Genomic DNA, 22285 nt, shown 5'->3' on the forward strand with positions numbered 1-22285 from the left:
GGTATGTGTCTTTCCCTAACTGGCTTATTTCACTTAGCATAATACTCTCTAGTTCCATCCATGTTGTTTTGAATTATCCAGAAGAGCTATTATGAAATTGGCATGACCCCATGAAGCCAAACTGGCTAGGTTTACTTTCAGGGTCTGCCACTCCCCAGTTACCTGTCATTGCCACATGACCTCACCTGCCTCTGCTTTGGTTCTTTTCTCTGCAGTGTGAAATTAAGAATAGTACTTGCCTAGTAGAGCAGGTAAGACCAGGGTGAGTAATGGGTACGGCGTCCTCACAACAGTGTCTGAAACAAAATGAATTCTATGGGGGTAGCTCTTATCCTTTTCTGTAAAGCAATTATGAACATACAATCCTCACTTACTCGTATAATCCAAATAGGCAGGAAACCAGTAGCAGCAGCCAAATACAAGAAGTATTTCATTGTCATCCCTGAGAAGAAAACATAAATTTAGATTACTGTCAATTCCTGGGATTATGTTTTATTATAAACCTCTTTCAACCCTCTTTTGCAGTATATTTGCATTTTCTGCAAAAGGAGACCCACAGGATCAAAACAAATTTGAATATGCTAGTGGACCAACAGAGGAAGACAGAACTTCGATTGGAAGAATGATAGATTTTATGTCTTAATCCCTAGAACCTTTGAATATGTTACATTACATGATAAAAGATAACTAAGGTAGCAGATGGAATTCAAATTGCTAATCAGCTGACTTCAAAGTAGGAAAATTGGGGCACATGGGTGACTCAGTTGGTTAGGTGTCCAACTCTTGATTTCAACTTAGATGATGATCTCAGGGTTCTGAGATGGAGCACTACATTGGGCTCCATGCTCAGTGGGGAGTCTGCTTTCCTTCCCCAAACTTGAGAGCATACATGCACACACATACTTTCTCTCTAAAATAAATAAATCTTAAAAATAAATAAATAAGTAAAGCAGGGAGATTATCCTGGATCATCTATGCAAGTTTACAAGGGTACTTAAATGTGGAAGACGGAACCAATGTCAGTGATGAATCATGACAAAAACTAGACCCACCATTGCTTTGAAGACAAAGGAAGGGAACTCGAGCCAGAGAATGTGGGCAATCTCTGGAAGTAGGAAAAGACGAGGAAATGGAATCTCCCCTGGTGCCTCCTAGTTGAATCTTGATTTTAGCCCACTCATTGAGACCATTTGGACTTTTGACCTCTACAACTGTAAATTTATATTGTTTTAAGACACTAAGTTTATAGTAATTTGTTACAGTAACAACAGGAAACTAATATAAAAACACAAGATTATATTTGACCTCTATTGCCTATAGAGAAGACATGTGATCAAAGTCCTAGTAATTTATATACATGACTTAGAGACATTCTGTATATATGATCACTCTAAGAATGGTTGTTGTTGTAAGTCAGGCATATCAGAGTTAATATACCCTCTCCTTTATTTCTGTTTAATAAGATTGCTGACTCTAAGGTATTAAATTTATTAGTATAGGTTATTAAATTTGGTTAGCACATTCTTTAAACAATCTGCCATGCTTATTTCTGAATTCATCTTGTTGAGTGGAAGGCATTAAAAAGCAACAGTTTTGTTCTTATTTTAAATAAAAAAAATTAAAGAACAGATTAAATGACTTGGGCTGAATAATAAACGTAATACGATTTGCTGTTGTTCTCAAGCTTCTCCTGCCCACTGCTGAAGAGGGGAATTCTGTAAATAAATTCTTTCAGGAAACATGGACATGGAAACAATCTCCTCTTTATCACTCCTCTTTGTTTTTTTCAACTCTTTCTTTACCTTCCTTTCTTTTCCCAAAATGTCACATACTTCCAAACCTTCAGATTTATAGTAATATAGTAACATGGATAATGAAATATGAATTCCATTCTTTTACTTAATCCTCAAAAAGTCCAGCAAAACAGATATTTCCACCTGTGTTAACTGAAGAAAAAATAAAATAAAAAAGAGCTTCTGCAATATAGTAGATTGATATATATTTATCATACACACATTAATATTTATACCCATCCACATTGAAGTGTTGTTATTCAAGTTGTTCCCCATTATGAAGCTATCTGTAACTTTTGTTGCTGCATTTTCTGACTGGAAATATAGGGTGATGGTGTGTGTGCTCATTGTCTTAATGGTTACAATGCTTTCTTGAGTATACACTAACATATATCTTAATTATACCTCAGAAAACTGTTATAAAAGTTTTAAGAAATAAAGAGTTATCCATTTCACATGAATCAGACAACTGGCATTAACAATTTAGATTTTGTCTTTCCAGTGTTTTTTCCTTATATCCAAATTTAATACTTAAATTTACACCTAAGCAAATAATTTATATAAAATATTTTATCCTATTTTTCCCAGATTTTCAATTAGTATACATTATACTATACTTCATCATTATTATTACTTATGTATATTTTAACACAGACAACCAAGCCATTTTTAGGATTTTTCTTTTGAATAACCATAGGACTTGTGCTCCAAAATTGAAATCAATTTACATCTTTAGACTTTTTTTTAGATGACATAGATGTAATTCTATTTCTAAATGTACCTGATAGATAATAGTGTTTAATAAATATTTAATAAATGAATTGGTTTTGGTACAGTTGAAATAATTGGCTACTTCAGACACACACAAGCACACACATGTATCTATTAATTTACTTTAGTTATATAATATAATAGATTATATCTTATTAATCTCTTAATTAATATCTTATATTATAGATATAATATAATAGATTAGATATAATAAAACTCATTCTGATCCTGGAGTTAAAATATTACTGTTTTATCCTAGGTTCTCCTATTATTTATGATGCTGGTAAATATACAAGTTCTCTGAAAATCAAATTCCTTTTGTTTAGAATGAAATCCAGTATGTCAGAGATTCCGTATCAGGAATATATAACACAACCAGATCTTTAGTGTTTAATTTTTTTTATTCAGAATGCTGCGATCTGCTTAATGGGCTTCATAATCCAAGTTTAAAAGCATATCATATTTTATAAGTGAAATCTAATTAATTCTGATAGAAGTCCTTTGAAAACATACAGTATTGCCCATATTATCATAAATATATAAATACACCCAGGAAATTTTACATGTAAATATAATAACTTTTGTCTGTCATAACTGGGTGAAAATCATTATTTTATGTCATAAGATGCATAATGAATTTGACACAATCCTGTGTAGTGATGATTTAATGCCAGTATTTGTATCCTATGCAAGAATTGAGAGCAATCACAAGTAACTATTGCAACTCTTGAAAATGATTACATGACAATTAGTGTCAGTGGGAATTATAATTAACTTGGCATTTTTGGCTCCTCCAAAAAACTTTGATTTTTTTTCAGTAGCATATGATTTATTAATAACTAGCTAAAGCTCTTTGGTGTCTTCATGTTAAATATCTTATATTTATTATTGATATATAACTGACATACAATATTATATTGGTTTCAGGTATACAACATAATGATTTGTAAAATAATAAAATATTGTAAAATAGTCAATGTAAAATAGTCAATGACAATTGTCAAATGACAATAAGTTCTCTTACAAAATTAATACAGTATTATTAACTATATTCCCTCAGACTTATTTATTCTATTTATTTATTTATTTATTTTTTAGGCTTATTTATTTTATATCTGGAAATTTGAACTTTTTAATCCCCTTCACCCATTTCACCCTCCCAACTGACCCCTACCACCTCCCCTCTGGCAACCACCAATCTATTCTTTGTATCTATGACTTTGGGTTTTGTTTTGTTTGTTTTAGTTTTCAGATTTTGCATAAAAGAGAGATAAGGAGATATTTGTCCTTCTTTGTCTGACTTATTTTACTTTGCAGAGTTAAGATCAAACTAAGGACAAATTCAAAGTTAAGGGCAACTGTGCTGGAGGGTAAGTGCTAAAATAGAACCCTCAGCTTTTTGAGTCCCAGTTTTGGTTTGAGGTTTATGAATAGGTAAAATGTGCACACTCAACCAAAAACTCCTCAGAGAACAGAGACTATGAGGAAAATAGGAGGATACCTTTAAGAGTCAGACATACACTTGGAGCAACTGAATCAGAACACGAAGGTAAAGGTTAACATGGGGGCAGCAATAGTGTATGTTAAGCATTTTTGAATGAGGCTTGAATCCATGCCATTATGAAGGTATCTTTTTTGATCAAGAATTATTATAAAGTACGGACTTTGGGGTCTGGGCTAGTCCTCAGAAACAAAGTTTCAAGAGTCAGGCTGAAACAAGCAATAGGCAGAGATTTTGGCAAACGAGGAATACTGCAGATATAATACTACACAAAGGTCCAGACACAGAGGTTAGGATTGGAGAGCATGACGCAGAGGTGGAGTAGAGGTTGTAGGGATGGAAAAATAAGTGGGTCTAGGGTAAGAGGTTCTGGGGACCCAGACTGAGGCATCTTCACTAGAGAATTAGGACAGCATTGGTCCCAGGGCCTCGACAAGAGCTAAAACCTCCAGAATGGTCTGAATCATTCTCCATTGCTTGGAGGACTACAAACTTAGAAATCAAGCAGGTTATTTTAACCAAGGAACTATAGATGCATATACTCATGGAAGGGCAGCTTTTCTGAACAAAAATACTATGGGAGCAGCAGAAATATCACCTTCAATACCAGTACCTCAGTATCAGTACTTACTTATCACAATTATTTGATGTGCAATAAGCAATTTTAAGCCAAACTCTTAAAATATTTTCAGATAATAATACCAGAAACTTGATGCACTGGTTGACGCACTTCTGTATTTTTACTGTATTTAATTTTAGTATATAGGCAGAACATGGATTTTTGTAAATTAATATTTAGCAGGAGGAAAGATCAAGAATGAAGGAGAAAACTGAGAATTGATTACTGCTTCTAACATGCCCTTGGGAAGACATTCTCACATATTAACTGGTTAGACCAAGACCTTCTCAAAAAAGCATGATGTCCCTTCCCTGCCTGAACCAAAGAAGTCATAAGAATAAACTGTATAAGGAATATATCATGTCTTTTTTTATCTTTGCGTCTGTGAATTTGTCAATTTAGAAAAAATTACTAAGGTAAAAATTATATTTACTAAATTCCATAAATTTCAGTATACAAATTGATACATTTGTGAATACGTATATACTGTGCAACCACAACCAAAGCCACCAAGAGGATCCTTCATTCCTCTATTCAGTCAGTAAGTCCCAAGAATAAAAACCATTCTGATTTCCATAATGGGGGGTTAATTTTATCAATCTGAAATTTCACATGGGTAGAATATGTGTTTTTGGTGTTTAACCTTTCCCCCTTAATATTATGCCTATGAGATTCATCCATGTGGCATGTAAAATTTATTTTTGTTAATACCTGTGCAGTATTGTACTGTATGTAGACAATATAATTTATTTAGCCATTCTATTATTAATGAACATTTCATTCATTTTCAGTTTAGATCTATTTATGAGTAAAACCTATATAAACATTTTGTCCCTGGGTCTTTTGGTACATATTATTATTCACTTTTTGGGGGTTGGGGAATAGATATCCATTAATGAAATTATTGAGCTATATGGTATATACATATTTTCCTTTAGTTGGTACTATCAAATATTTTTCCCAAGAAGTTCTAGAAATTTATACTTTTATACTTCCATCCACTTTATATTCACCCATACTTAGTATTTTCAGCTTTTTTCTTTTTAATTATCCATTTGGTTTTTGTAATGGTATTTTATCAGTTTTTAATTTGTATTTGTCTAATTACTAATGATATTGAACACATTTTTGTGTGTTTTTTTTTTTAGTTTGTTCATTTATTTATTTATTTATTTTTAAAAGATTTTTATTTACTTGCTTGAGAGAGATCAAAAGTGAGAAAGCTCACAGAGGGAACGGGAGAAGACAACTTGCTGCTGAGCAGTGAGCCTGATGTGAGGCTTAATCCAGGACCCTGAGATCAAGACCTGAGCTGAATGCAGATGTTTGACTGACTGAGCCACTCAGGTGCCACCCCCCTTGCAAAACTTTTTAAAAAGTTATTTAAATTCAACTAACCAATACATAGTACAGCAGTAGTTTCAGATTTAATAGTCAACAATTCATCAGTTGTATGTAATACTCAGTGCTCAGACTTATTTCACTTAGCATAATACCCTCCAGTTCCATCTATGTCCATCAGTTCTGATGGCTGAATAATATTCCATTGTGTATATATACCACATCTTCTTTACTTATTCATCTGTCAAAGGACATCTCAGTTCCTTCCACAGTTTGGCTATTGTGGACATTGTGCTGTGAACATTGGGGTGTAGGTGCCCCTTTGTTCCGCTAAGCTGTATCTTTGAGATAAATACCTAGTGCAGTTGCTAAGTTGTAGGGTATCTATATTTTTTAACATCTTGAACAAACTTCATACTGTTTTCCAGAGTGGCTGGATCAGCTTTCATTCCCACCAACAGTGTAAGAGAGTTTCCCTTTCTCTTCGTCCTCATCAAAATTTGTTGTTTCCTGCCTTGTTAATTTTAGCCATTCTGACTGGTATAAGGTAGGATCTCATTGTAATTTTGATTTGTATTTCCCTGATGACAAGTGATGTTGATCATTTTTTCATATGTCTGTTGGCCATTTGTATGCCTTCTTTGGAGAAATGTCTGTTCATATGTTCTGCCCATTTCTTGACTGGATTATTTGTTATTTTTTGTTTTTTTATTTGTTGTTGTTGTTGCTGTTGTTTTGGTTTGGTTTGGTTTTTAGTTTGACAAGTTGTTTATAGATCTTGGATACTATCCCATTATCTGATATGTCATTTGCAAATACTTCTCTCATTCCATAGGTTGTCTTTTAGTTTTGTTGACTGTTTCCTCTGCTGTGCAGAAGGTTTTTATCTTGATGAAGTATTAATAGTTCATTTTTGCTTTCGTTTTCCTTGCCTTTGGAGACATGTCTAGCAATAATTTGCTGCGGCCAAGGTCAAAGAGGTTGCTGCTGGTGTTCTCTAGGATTTTGATGGATCCCTGTCTCACATTTAAGTATTTCTTCCATTTTGAGTTTATCTTTGTGTATGGTATAAGAGAATGGCCCAGTCTCATTCTTCTACATGTGGCTGTCCAATTTTCCCAGCACCATTTATTGAAGAGACTGTTCTTTTCCCATTAGATATTCTTTCCTGCTTTGTTGAGTATTAGTTGACCATAAAGTTAAGGGTCCATTTCTGGGGTCTCTATTTGGTTCAATTGACCTATGTGTCATCTAGCATCTAAGATCTATTTGTTCTAAAATTGGTTCCATACAAATTTTAGGGTTATTTGTTCCCGCTTTGTGAAAAATGTCGAAGGCATTTTGAAAGGGATTGCATTGAATGTGTAGATAGTTCTGGGTAACATAAACATCTTTGTGGTATTTATTCTTCCAATCTATAAACATGAAATATTTTTCCATCTCTTTGTGTCTTCCTCAATTCCTTTCATAAGTGTTCCACATTTTTTAGAATATAGATCCTTTACCACTTTGGTTAGATTTATTCCTGGTATCTTAATGGTTTTTGGTGCAATTGTAAATGGGATTGATTCTTTAATTTCTTTTCCTTTTGTCTCATTATTAATGCATAGAAATGCAACTGATTTCTGTGCATTGATTTTATGTCTTGCCACATTGCTGAATTTTGGGGTGGAGTTTTCTTGGGTTTTTCACATAAACTGTCATATCATCTGGAAAGAGTAAGAGTGGACTTCTTTGCCAATTTGAATGCCTTTTATTTCTTTTTGCTGTCTGATTGCCGAGGGAAGAACTTCTAGTACTATATTGAACAACAGTGGTGACAGTGGGCATCCCTGTTGTATTCCTGACCTTAGAGGAAAAGCTCTCAGTTTTTCCCCAATGAGAATGATATTCACTGTGAACACATTTTTATATGTTTATAAGCAATTTTGATATCATTTTTATACTACATTTTGTGAAGTCTGTCAAATATTTTGCATGCTGGTATAATTAGGTTGACTATCTTTTTTATTATGATGATGATTGATTTGTAGGAATTCTCTATATGTTTTTGATATGAAGTATTTGCCAAATATATGTGTTATAAATATTTTCTCTTAGTCTTATTTTTGAACTCTTATTTGTGTCTTTCTTTAAATAAAAGTTTTCAATTTAAATATGTCCAGTTTGTCTTTTTTTCTTTATGGTTCATGTGTGTGCTTGTGTGTGTGTGTGCGTGTGTGCATGCACATGTGTGAGAAAAAGAAAGAGAGATCCTACTTAAGAAATTTCCATCATCCCAAAGTCATGAGTCATGAAGTTTTTTCTTCTAGAACCTTGATTCAACACTGATGAAAATATTGAAGACAAAGCTGGAGGACTACTAGGTACTAAGATTTTCTACAAGGTTATGGTAATTAAGACAAAGTACTAGAGGCACAAATATAGATATGGACCAAACTAATATAATAGAACACACATACAATTTCATGTATACACTTACCTGATTTACAACAAGCCAGGAAATGCCTGGTGATTCCCCAAAGTAAAAGTTGAAACTAGCCTCTCTTCAGTTAGAAGAGAGAGGGCTACTGTTAGGGCTTCAGTTAGAAGATAGAGGGCTACTGTTTGCTTGAATATGACTGACTGATTATTTTGGCAGCAGTGTCACATAATTTCTGAAATAGAAGATACCTATCTTGGTACTTTAGAATCTATGCAACTAGTTGGTAATCAGCCCTACATGAAAAATAGTTTTCCTTCACCCTACTACAAGATGTTTATGGGAATGATCTGAATTATTAATATTACCTTACATTTGTATGTATAAGCTAATTAATTCTCTTATTAATATCACAGAAATAAAAAGCATTTACTTTTAGATTATAATGGATGGTGTTAAGTTAAGACCATATATAATCTTTTATTTGACATTGTGACAATAGGATAAGGTACTCATTTATCATTAACCTCACTTTTCAAGAAAGTAAATTAACATTTAAAGACACAATATAACTTACCCAGTTTCCCACAGTTTCTAAAATTCAGTGTCGAGAATAAGAACCAGATATTTGGCTCCGTGGTGTGCTCTTGCCTTCAAACAATACTCTGCAGGGACAATTTGCTCTATGAGGAAGTCAGTTGAAAGAAAATTCTTGTAAGAGATCCAGGAATTAAGGGCATGAACATATAATAATCAGAACAAATCTAAAGACTGTGAAGATTGCAAGTCATGATTGTGGATTTATTTCTAGTTTAGGATCATCAACAGACCTCACCAGTCTTAAACTTCTACATGTTGAACAAGTTGCAAAGATTAGTTGCATGATTCAGTGGAGCCACAATCAGATAACAAGAACACAGAAAGGGAAAATGGCCCCATGGCCCAGTAAAAGAGGCAATTTATCAGCCTTATTATATGCATGTATGCAATCATTCAATAAATATTTATTGAGGTATTACTAGGAATCCTGCCTTCTTGTAGATACTGAGGTCACATAATATAACCAAACATAAACTACACAATCTTATGAAGTTTGAGTTTCTGGGAATGAAAAGATAGTCTGTTTTTCTTTAGGAAAATAGGAAATTGTTCAATAGGAAAACCACCAACAATATGGGAGCATTCTATTAGAAATTTGTCCAGAAGTCATGTGGAAACAACTAACTGAAAAGTCTGAATATAATAAGTCATGTTCTACCACATACTAAATAGCAAAATATGAAATGCTTCAGATACTATTTGAGCTAGATGACAATAAATAAATAGGACTTTAACAACAAAGAAGGATGGCATGGATAGAAATCATCTATGATAGTAGAAAAACCACTCTGAAAGTAGGTGTAACCAGATGGCTTTGATTTATTATTCTGAAAACTTGGGAAATGTCTGTATTTATGAGTGTGTGGCCATTTATATTAAAGTTTCTATCTACATGACTGACTGGTATCTTTTCCTTTTTCTCTTTTTTCCCCATTGTGGAGTTTGCCTTTGTTCTCTAGAAGAAAGGAGACATTATTATTTAATAATAATGTTTCCCTCAGACCTTTCCTGAGAAAAGCCAGCTGAATATCTACAGTGAACAAAATAAAGTAAAAAGTGTGTAGTCATGAGTTATTTTGTGTTATGTGTTGAGGTGGGGAATATGAAATAAAAAAAATAATAGATTGGAGGCTCTTAAGACAGAATTTTCTGGTCTTGCCAAAGAGTTCGTAATGAATATATGGAAACAGTCTGCAGAAAAGGAGGACTATACATCATTCAAAAATTTCTCACTTTGGCCATAAGAATATTTCTGTTACTGTTGATGCGAGATGGTATTAAGCTGGAAGCATGCCAGAGCTCATCTATAAATCCTTTAACATTTTGCAGACAGAAAATTTCACATGACTTCTGAAGTAAATCTCACAAATGAATGAGCAACTTTTTTTTTCTTCCACATTGTAAAATGAAAGCTGAAAAAGAATTCTGCTGCTTCATCAAACCAGCATGGTTTATATATTGGAAATGTATAATTTGTCATTTATGTCTTGCTATGCTGTTGTTTATAAAGAAGAGTGTTGATTCAATGGCAAGTGTTTATGGAAACTTAATTGCTTTGGTTTTATCTGCTGGTCCTGTCAATTCCTGGCATTGCTCTACCCAACACAATGCTGTCCGTATTTATATCACTGATGTCTTCATATAGAGTTGCTAACCAGCTTCAAATATGGTTTTAAAGGAATTTGGGAAGTGTTGGAAAGCAAAGAATAACTTGATTTGCATGTGAGCCCCAAGCATGGATGCCAGTTGGCTGCTTCTGTTCACATCTCTCCTATTTTCATACATTGTTCTTTTTCTGTTAAAGCTTCTTCACATAGTAAGAATGATCTGCCATTACTTTTTTTTTTTTTTTCCTGAAACAAAAAAGCAAGACACATTGGTCTAACATATGATATAACAACATTATGGAATTTTTTTTTCATTTTTTTTTCAGCATGAATTTTTTTTTTAATTTCTTTTCAGTGTAACAGTATTCATTGTTTTTGCACCACACCCAGTGCTCCATGCAATACGTTCCCTCTCTAATACCCACCACCTGGTTCCCCCAACTTCCCACCCCCCACCACTTCAAAACCCTCAGATTGTTTTTTCAGAGTCCATAGTCTCTCATGGTTCCCCTCCCCTTCCAATTTCCCTCAACTCCCTTCTCCTCTCCATCTCCCCTTGTCCTCCATGCTATTTGGTATACTCCACAAGTAAGTGAAACCATATGATAATTGACTCTCTCTGCTTGACTTATTTCACTCAGCATAATCTCTTCCAGTCCCATCCATGTTGCTACAAAAGTTGGGTATTCATCCTTTCTGATGGAGACATAATACTCCATAGTGTATATGGACCACATCTTCCTTATGCATTCATCTGTTGAAGGGCATCTTGGTTCTTTCCACAGTTTGGTGACCATGGTCATTGCTGCTATAAACATTGGGGTAAAGATGGCCCTTCTTTTCACTATCCAAGAAAAACCTCCAGAGATAGATGAAGACTAATGGGATTGTAAACACATGATGCTTGTTAAAATATATGCATTTCAAAAGAACTTTATCAATTATTTACTTAGAAAACATAAAACATATAACCACTGAGAAAGGAGAAACCAGGATCTATGTGTTGAACATGATCTGAAAATAATACCTATACAAGAACAGTTACATATATCATTGTTGTAACATCCTGAGGGCAAGAGTCGACCTCATAATATCTCCTGTGTGATTTATGCTGCTTTATGCAGTCACACACACAAGCCAAGTTCAAGAGAAATTGTTGATACAGGAATTATACAAATATGTGTTTTAATTTCTCAACTTTTGTTACTTGTGAGACCCAGTCATATTTCCTGTCCTTGGATTATGAAGGGAATTATTCTCTGCTTCAAAACAATTCCCAAATTGTGCTTAAGGTAGTCTGTGTAAAATTTAGTTTGGGTTCCCAGCAATAAAACCATCTCTGCCTAAGACACATGTCAACATCCATTCTTTTACTGTGACTCACACTGTATCCGGATGTATTTTGCTAACATGGAACAAGAACTGACACAGGACATAAAGGGTATAGTTGTGAGTAAAGTTGATGAGGGAAGTTGTAAAGCTTACCAAGTGTGTGATAGAAAATAGTAAGAGTGTGTTATGAAACATGAGGAAAAGAGCCTAGTTCTGCCAAAGTACAGAAGTTTTGGAGAGAAGAACTGTAGACTTCAGGTAGATGTTAACCTGAAATTAAAGGGGCGCTTGAAGTAAGTCCAGGTGTTGCAAGCCCGAAGGTAAAATGGCAGAGAAGTATGCTGTGGAGAGAGAATACCTGGGTCTGAATCCTGTGGCTGCTTTTCATTGGGATAATTGTCACTTGACATCTCTGTGCTCCAATTTCCTCATTTCTATAAACAGGTAATCTTAATGTCCACCTCTCAGGGTTCCTCTAGTGATCATTTTAATGAATCTGAAGCATTTGATGAGTTTCAAGCACTAAGTATTAGTTATTTTCATCATCATCATTACGATAAATCTAATATCCATGAAAGGACCTACAACCTGAAAAAGAAAGACATCAAGAAAAATACAGGAAAGTTTAGTTTGAAATGATATGGGAACCATGACATGTGTGTATTTACTATGTAGAAACAGGATTTGGTGCCTTCCTTCCAACATGATGCACCCATTCATTTAACGAACATTGATCGAGTGCCACTTGGGGCCAGGTGGTGTATGAAGCGATGAAGACAGTGTGCCTGGGTGGCTCAGTTATTAAGCATCTGCCTTCAGCTCAGGTCATGATCCCAGGGACCTGGGATTGATTCTCCCTCTCCCACATTCCCTGCTTGTGTTCCCTCTCTTGTTATCTTTCTCTGTCAAAGAAATAAAATCTTTAAAAAAATGATGAAGACATGGTTGTGAACAAAACTGGAAATGAAACTGCCCTATGAAAATGGAACTGCTTTACAGTGACTTTGTGACTGCAGGAAATAGATACAGTTATGAGAACAAAAAGATGATGATGCACAGGACGTCAATAAAATAGGAAGATAATCCCTGTTGAAGAACACGAACCGAAGTTAGATTACCAGGAAATTGTGAGAACACACTAAACAATAAACTTGAAACTTCCTTCTGTGTCCTCATGTTGAGATGTTTTCTGAGGGAATACACCACTTAAAGTGGTTCTTCAATGTGTGCCCTCAGACTTACAATATTTTGGGGTGCAGTTTACACTATTCAACAGAAAAATGAGAAACAAATAGGGACAATGTACCAAGAACTAAGTTATGTTAAATATAAAAGAGTGTTCTTTTTCCTAATATGTCTGTTTTATGCTGTTGGCATTAAATTTTTTTCTGTAATGAAATTTTCATAATAGTAGATGGAAGATTTGAAGTTGTTTTTAAAGGTTAGTAGACACAGTTGACAAAATATAAATCTGGGACTTGATCTCCAGATTTCATTTCTCCAAATAGTTTAATTTCAGTGAACTGAACCATTAATGTGAGCTACTAATACATTTCAAAGGCTATTGGACTGATAGCCACAAGTAAATACCTCTTTATGAATTGTCTCCTAATTATCTGGTTGGCTTAAATAGACTTTTGTTTCCTTATTTTTAAAATGAAGAAGTTAGAATATATGCTTCCCAAGTGTTCTACTTGAATAATAAGCCATGTTGAATTTTTAGCTTTTCCCCACAGTCCCAAAGTTGTCTTGTTAGGAAAAAATAAGTGAATGAGGGGGCACACTTCTAGTCAGTAATAGAATTTTAGCAAACCAGTAAAATACATTTTACTATCAATGCTAGATTGTATTATTTTTCGCGGTTATGGAAAAATAAACGTGATTCCAAACCATGTTAAAACTAAAAATCTTATTTAATTTATTAAGGCAAATACCAGTACTCAGTGCTATAAGTTATTGTTCTTAATAAACCCAACTGACTTCAGATAACTAGAAACATTCAGAAGAATTGAATTGTTTTCTTTGTGTTCTGCCAGAAAACTTCAAACCATAAATGATAACTTTTGAAGGGTAATGACATTTGATTTTGACGATAAATGTAAAACAAACAAACAAACAAATGAACAAAAAAACCAAAACCTTTCAGTTTTTCTGCACTTTTAATTAAAACAGATCTGAGCCCTTTCTTAATTCACCTCTTGTTTTTTGGCTTTACAGAATTATTTATTGCTCCCTTGTACTTCCCTGGTTGCCTGTCAGCCTTCGCTTTGCCTGGCAAATGGAGAGACTGTCCCATATGGATTACATAGCAAAAGGATCAGTACTTCTAGATCTTAAAAATTGATGAAAATATGGGCTCTAACTTCTACAAAAAGGGACTTAGGAGCAAATTGTGACTTATAGTAAACGTATCATGTGTTTCCTTCACTAAAGTCAATACTTCTGAACGCACTTTGTCCACACAGAATGCCCCCTGTGGGTCTTCATGGTTTTTATGATTTGTTTTATACCATTAGTTAACAAACCACATCCCTCAAAATTTGAACCTGCCTACGTCTTTGCTCACATTTGCCTTTGTAACCTCTTCAGGCTCATTTGGAAATCTCTGCCATTGTTGTGTTTGCTAAGTAAATCACTTCCTAGCTGTTTCTGGTAGGGGTGGATGAGATAACACAAGGAGCGTGTTTACATAACATGTAGTCATTTTTCTTCATTTAAAAAAAAACAAAACTGTAAACTGAATTGGCTCTTTTTACTTTATAATTACTTTCCCTGTTTGTTGGCTTTGGTACCTTTTATTTTTATGCTCAAAATATTTGCTGATCTACGGCTGTCAGCTCATACTTGAAAATGAAGCCCTGCAGACACTAACTGGAAGTGAAGTATGTGGGGGTGGGGCTTAGCCACCGGTAAATTTGACCATAGTGTAATCACACATCAGAGTGGCTTTTATTTTAGAGGTCACCCTGAGATACACGATACCTGGCCATTTACCTGTCAGAGTTAGGTAAACTATGTTGATGGAGAAGGGTATCTCATGGGATGCTTAAGTCCAGGTATGGCTTCTCTTGGTTTCCAAATCCAATTCCAAACAACAATGAAATTTTAACACTTATGACTCTACTTTCACTCTTGCTGTTTTTCTCCTCTTTTCTGATTTTTTTGTTTTCAGATTCATGCATAACCAGTAAATTATTGCCCATTGATGGGTGGTAGCAATAACCAAGAATTCTGTTTTCTTGTCTGACCATTTGGTGTTGCTTGGTTGGTGGAGGACAGAAATCTGTTAATCATTTCCATTTATTTGTCTATTTGCAAACTCAGATAAATGAATAATTTTATGCCTTCTGGTGAGGGAATGTGCAAGTTTTTGTAGTTATGTGACCTCTGGCTGAGGTTGTCCAACTGAAGCTGTAAGCTCTGGATGTGTTTGTACATCTGTGAGTCTGTGTGTCTATATTCAAGAAAAGCATTGACTTTCATTGCATGAGTATGAAATGTTTCCCTACCTCCAAAAACTATTAGTAAACTGTTATAAAAGGAATGTGCATGATCGTACAAAGCATGCCTTGTGAAAGACTAAGGCATAGAACAATTAGAGAAATAATTTAACTCAGTCTATTGCAATAAGGAAATAGGGATAGGGAACAACAGGAAACAACAAGGTACAACAAGAAAAGGAATCTGGGGTTTTAGAGGCAGATAAACAAAGGGGTCATAAGTGTATGAGAGACATGAAAAAGGAGGGAAAATTATCATGTCTCTAACTATGTGAGAGCAGGATGGTCCTTTGTGATTAGCCTTTTCTCAGAACACACAGGTAGGGGGGAGGTTCTTAATTGTTGTTTTCTAGGAACATGCTCCTTAGATAAAATTGGCGTTACATGTATTCATCATGTTAATCTCTCAACATGTTTGCATATGACACTCAATTCTTATTTATACTTTCCATGTTTTTCTCTGTACAATAGAAGTAAGGTTATTTTGATTAGAAGTTATAAATAGTACTGTCAGTGAAGTTTATATAAGGAGTAACACTGACAGAAATACCTGTGTGTATATGTTCTTTTTTTTTTTTTCCCAAAGAGAAATAGAATAGTTTTATCTTAAAGTTTCAGTTTGTTCTAGAATATGAAAACATATATAACTACATACAAAGAAAGGCAAAACTAGTATAGCACAGCTGGATCTAAGAAGCGATGGCACAGATTAATGTTTTTACAAAGTTTGCTCAGTTCCAATGGGTTTCCTCCTTTGTTTTATTGGTTAATCCATCCTCTTCATTATGAATGAGTATTCTTTACCTTCTAGGTAATGTGCTTATATAACAAAGATTCCTTTCCTTACCAGAATTATTTTTAATTATTTCAAAGGAGATAACACCCTTACCTCTCTGCTTCTGCGAGAGGTAGAAACCTAACTGTGGTGGGGTGCCTTGATCCAAGTTATAATACTACTTTCTGTCATAAATATAAGAAGTTTTTTATTTATTTTGAAAAAAAATTAGCAAACAGAGATTACATTTGCCTTCCCTCCAATTTTGTCCAGGAATTTTCTTCTAGCTCATCCTAGACCTTAAAAATCCTACAGCTCTCCACTTCAGAGTAATTGAGTTGACTTAGTTCTGATCTCTCCCCCATTGCACAAATCTCTTTCCCTCCCTTATAATTAAAGTTTTTTTAAATAAAAGTTTGTTCTTACTAAGTTTAGATTTGTTTTTGATTTGAATTTATTACATTTCTGTAAGAACCATGATTTTCTCTTTAAAAATATTTAAACATCGCAAATGTCAAAATATGGGAGCTGCCCCCAACTCCAAGGGGAAAATACCCTTTTAATTTAAAGGGTAGGTATAGAATTGTCTCTTGGTATTCTTGGAGCAGTGGGGAAGATTATAATTTAGAATTCTGATTTTGAAGATAAAGATTACCATGTAGCATCAATTTATCCTTGTTCTGTGCTTCATTTTGCATCCCTGAATGCAAAGTTTTTTTGTTCAATTTCTCCAAGGTATAAATCTCCCATTTTCAGAAGGTGGGGGGCATCTGCCTAGAGAGATAAAGAAGAGAACTGAAGAAGGCCTGGAAGAGTTTAGCTCTTCTAAATAAAGAATTTTATCAATTACTTCTTATTACCAAACATTTATGTACATTTATGTTGTCCAAACTGGGTTATAAATTCATGTTTTAAAAATAATGTCTTTCTCACTGATAGTAGTAGTACGAGACATGTAGGCATATTTGTTGATCAAATATGTGATAAGCTTATAGTCACCATATTTGTTTACACCTATAAGTTGCAAAATCCCTGAGTTTGTTATCTTCTTTTATATATAATAAAATATTCTGAGTTTTTAAATTATTTGATTATTATTACTATTATTATTATTTTAAGGACAGCATCATCATTCAAGTATTATTATAGTTGCATTTGTGGAGTCTGCATTTCTGCTGTGACAAACCAGACTGAATTCCCCCAAAATTAAAAAAAAAAAAAAAGATCATTAATAGTATGAAATTAGTGTGAAGAAAGGGATTTTTAAAGTGAGCCCTCTATATGTTCCACAAAGGGCTTCCCTGAATCTAAAAGAAGAAATGACTCAGGAATTCCTCTGTTTAGGAGCATAGGGGAAATGTGTTGTAATTTTAGCAGTGCCAAAAAGTGGTACAGATGGGATGCCGAGATAGCCAGGCAGATGGTGCCAAGGCAAGAATGGCAGCTGCGGGTGCTTTAGTGCAGAGCAGATGGTGCGCTGACATAGGCCAGGGCAGCTATCAGCCGTGAGAAGTACAAGTTCACGATGGAAGACTCGGCAACAGCTGTCCTGCACCTTGTACAATATGAAGTCATTAATTTCGACGATCATTTGTCGTGGGCACTGGTATGGAGTGTTTGGGGAAGACAACTAATGATCATCGATCAGAGGATACCTCTATAAGAATAGTCATTAATTAAATATTTTCAACAATCCAATTGGGTAAAACCATTATTACTCGTTGCATGTATCCTCTCAGGAATAAGGAGACCTAATATTTGTACTAGGCATCATTGTTGATGGTTTTCAAGCACTATCAAAACACGTAATTTCCTAATCCTTAAAGCTAGTTTTTCTCAAGGTATGAAAACCTTTAGATGTATAAGAAACTCACAGGATATTGGCTTAAAAATTGCAAATTCCTGAGTTCTTTCCTGAAAGAGTTATGTCAGGAATTCTAGGAGTGAAGACATAAATCTGTCAATGACAAGCTTCTCTAGGGATTCTTATTCACTCTACATTTAGGTTCCCCATCTTAAGGATATTTGGGAGGAAATTAGAAACAATGAAATCTGTGTGAAATATAGTATAGTTGCAAATGAAAACAATATGTTTGTCATCTGCATATTGGAAGTCAGATGGGATGGTTTTGACATTGTATGTCTAGATCCAGAAGCTCTGATGGATTTTCTCCATCTTTTTTGCCATTTCTAAGGTTAGCTTGTCTCTGCTGGGCCTCGCTCTGGAAGGTGCTTGAGAGCAAGCAACTTCTCTATTCATGAACTCTGTTCTGAATGGGGTTATAAATATCATCCTGGAAAACAATCATCCCCAGGTCTGCAATAAGGACCTTTTCTTTGGCTGGCAAGGGTAATGACCGGGAGGGAGAAGTGTGTATGGATCACTTGAGAGATAAAATATAGCTTGATTGAAGTTACAACCAAGATGGGATTGGCCTGCAAAATCCACAGAGAGCAGATCAAAATAATCAGATGCTAAAAAGTTTGACCTTATTATCGAGGAAATTAAAACACTGAAAGATTTGCTCAGGCAATTGACAGCTTTAGATAATCATTTTGGAAAGATCGCCTTTATCATTCACTATATTCTCAGGTATAAATATTGTCCTAAGTCTCCCTGAAATCTCAACAAAGGAATCTTAACAATGGATCTCCTCTCATATCTCCAACTTCTTACCTCAAAATGTGCTTCTTTTAAAATTGATGAAGGGACACAAACCATATATTTTTCAAAGAATTTACTATGGGACCCAGAATTTGTAATTCCGCAGCATTTTATTTCTAGGAACAAGTGTAGAAAGTGTTTTGTCCACATTGAAGAAGAAGGAAGAGGAGGAGGAAAAGGAGGAGGAGGAGGAAAGAAAGAATTTTATTTATGTAAGGAATTTATGTCTTTGTGCCATGATGGCATACTTGATTTTATCGAATTCTCTGTGATATGAAAATGCCCCATCTAAAAACTGATTTTGTCTATGTCCTGACCTAAATATTAAAAAAAAAAAAGCTAAAGATTAAAAGTTGTCAAACAACTTGGGAATTTGTGACAATATAAGAAAAATAGTTCTTCATGATTAAATGCGTACAAACATGTTAAGACCTTAACATGTAACATCACTTGATTCTCACACAATTCTATAAGGAGGTACTAAAATAATTCCCATTTTCAGACAAAGGATTTGAGAATGTAAGATATTAAATAGCCTGGCTAAAATCATGTAAGAAGTAAGTGACAATGTTTTTCTGTCAAGACATAGCTTCTTAATTACTATGGCCATCATACCACTGGAACAGATTTTATCTTCAATTTCCTAATTCATAAAATGGATATAATACTGCCCCATAATACTATACCTGAGAGTATTAAATGAAACATACACACATACAAAGTAAGTAAGGCAATAATTTAGGCTTATCATCTTCAATGTGCAAATTCTCAAATCACTGTGGCTTTGGAAGAAACAGAGTATTGCTTACTAGTAGGTTTATATTCTTAAGGCAAGAAGTAACTCATTTCACATTTGCTCACAGTGTAATGGCTGGAGATGTATGAGGGCTGAGAAGTATGGAGAAGTAGATGGAGTATTTGGTGAATGGTATTGTTACTCAATGAAATACAGCCAACAAAATCATGTTTTGATCTCAAGAAAGGATTGTCATGATATAAATCTTAATTTTGCCTTAAATGTCATATAATTATAGGAAGTATTTAAATGGAAGGGGAGCCTGGGTGACTCAGTTGGTTAAGCCTCTGTCTTCGGCTGGAGTCATGATCTCAGTGTTCTGGGATTGAGGCCCTCATTGGGCTCTCTCCTCATCAGGGAGCCTGCTTTGCCTTCTCTCTCTGTCTGCCTCTCTGCCTGCTTGTCTTTCCCTGTCAAGTAAATAAATAAAATATTTAAAAAATAAAAATAAATGGAACGGAAAATTTTGATCTAATTTTCAAATCTTTAAGCTATATAATTTTAACCTTCACACTATATTTTAGTTTTTTTATAAGAATTCTCACTTTCTAAATGGTCCTCAAATCACAGATTTTTAAAAAGTAATTCTGACATTTATATGTCTTTATTTTTATACATAATTGTTAATTATTCTGCATTTCACAAAACACAGTGAGACTTTATATTCCTGGTTTTAAAATATAAACAATTAAACTAGCCACATTACAGGGGGATATTTCTGCCTCCTTTGTGTCTTAAGAACCAGGTTGTAGTCATATCGTGACTCATAATTTGCAAAATGCCAGCAGAATCCCCCTTTCTCATGCAGAGTCTAAACAAAGAATAGCAAAAAGTCATTTTTTATTTATAATATTAAACACCCTACATAATACACATTCATGAGAATGTTTTCCTTGCCTCTTACTTATAATTCTGAGCTTTTCTTATGATTTCAAGAGCACATTATAAAAATGTGGTTAACATTTTACAAATATGTAATTGATTTGATTAAGAGTTTATTTTGCCCACAAATTTTCTTGCTTCATAGATTTCTATCAGTACATGATAACCATAACCAAGGAAATGATTAATTTGAATTCTAGGAATTCCTACAGGAATAACATTTTCCTGGCAGTGTTAATGAATACTTGCAGATGTGCCAAAAATAAATCATGAGAGAATGCTATTTGTCAGGATATTAGCCCCAAAATGGGTTATTGTCAGCATCTAGCAGATGTGAGGTGATGACACAGTGGCAGGTCATATTCCCAACTAGACTTGGCAGTCCTTTGAGTAATAGAAGCCAAGGCATGTTAACTTTGACTTAGGGTAAAATACCCCTTTAAAATTTCTGTTCTTCTCTAACCCATAAGTCGGCAAGGCTTCTTAGGCCAATGAATGTATCTAGTCCTAAAGGTAAATAACCAAAAGTAGCCTGGATTTAACACCTGAATTATGTGTAAACTGGCTCTTTAGAAGATTTATAGATAAAGAGGAAACATCTGACTTGATGAAGGTGAGGTTTATTCTAAAGAAAATATTAAACTCTTAATTTTGTATTTTATTTGGTCCCTTTACATCTTGTGTGTCTGTGCCATTGTCATTTACTTTAGAAGTTGTTTCTACTTATTTTCTACTTACAGGTTTATAGGTATGGTTATAAGAAGCTCACTTATATTAGGAGAACTCATTCTGAAGTTCTTTTCATAAAATGTGAGATCTTTTTCTATGCTTGAAAAATGGATTTAGTTCACCATGTAAAAGTATTAATTAATTTGCTATAGATATTTACTTTTTAATAAAGTAAAAGAATTGAAATGAGTCTACTCATATTTAATGAGTAGACAGTCCAAAAATGACATTGCAGATTTATTTTTAAGAAAGCCCTATGAAAAAATTATGTGGCATTTGTTCTTGTAATCAACCAAACTTTCTCTATCTATTCAGAAGGATTTTCTTAGTTACCAACTCCTTGAAAGTTACCTACTCATTGAAAGTTGATATGCCAAGTTAAGATGTCTACAGGATAGAAAATTCATCAAAGAAGAAAGTTGGTAACTTTCTAATGTGCTTTTTACTCGTCATTATAGGTAATTCAAGAAACATGTTTATTATATCTGAACCTAGGTGGTAAGATGAAGACTCATTATTTTATGTTTAGTTAAGAACCTATCTTTAGGGGATCCTGAGTGTTTCCATTAAGTGAACTCATGATTTTAGCTCAGGTCATGATCTCAGGGTTTTGAGATTAAACCTCTTATGAAGGGTGCCTGGGTGGCTCAGTGGGTTAAACCATTGCCTTGGGCTCAGGTCATGATCTAAGGGTCCTGGAATTGAGTCCCTCATCGGGCTGTCTGCTCAGCAGGGAGCCTGCTTCCCTCTCTCTCTGTGCCTGCCTCTCTGTCAACTTGTGATCTCTCTCTGTAAAATAAATAAATAAAATCTTAAAAAGAAAAAAAAAACCTCTTGTGGAGCTCTGCACTCAGTGTGGAGCCTGCTTGAGCTTCTCTCTCCCTCTTCCTCTGCCCCTCCCCTTGCTTTCACTCTCTCTCTTTCTCTAAAAAAAAAGGACTTGTTTTTAGGT

General features: G+C 34.4%; 1 protein-coding gene across 1 annotated transcript in view; it reads right to left on the reverse strand.

Moving 5' to 3' along the window:
• CRISP1 (cysteine rich secretory protein 1) overlaps window positions 1–9129 on the reverse strand; it is a 33798-nt gene extending 24669 nt beyond the window's left edge. Inside the window, exons 1-2 of the mRNA XM_059176374.1 lie at window positions 9025–9129; window positions 375–442 (exon numbers count right to left, since the gene is read on the reverse strand). Coding sequence (XP_059032357.1) covers window positions 375–440 — 66 coding nt within the window. The 5' untranslated portion in view covers window positions 441–442; window positions 9025–9129. The remainder of the gene's footprint in view (window positions 1–374; window positions 443–9024) is intronic.
• Window positions 9130–22285: the final 13156 nt, after the last annotated feature.

This window comes from Mustela lutreola, chromosome 6, assembly GCF_030435805.1.
Source record: "Mustela lutreola isolate mMusLut2 chromosome 6, mMusLut2.pri, whole genome shotgun sequence".
NCBI classification, from domain to species: domain Eukaryota; kingdom Metazoa; phylum Chordata; class Mammalia; order Carnivora; family Mustelidae; genus Mustela; species Mustela lutreola.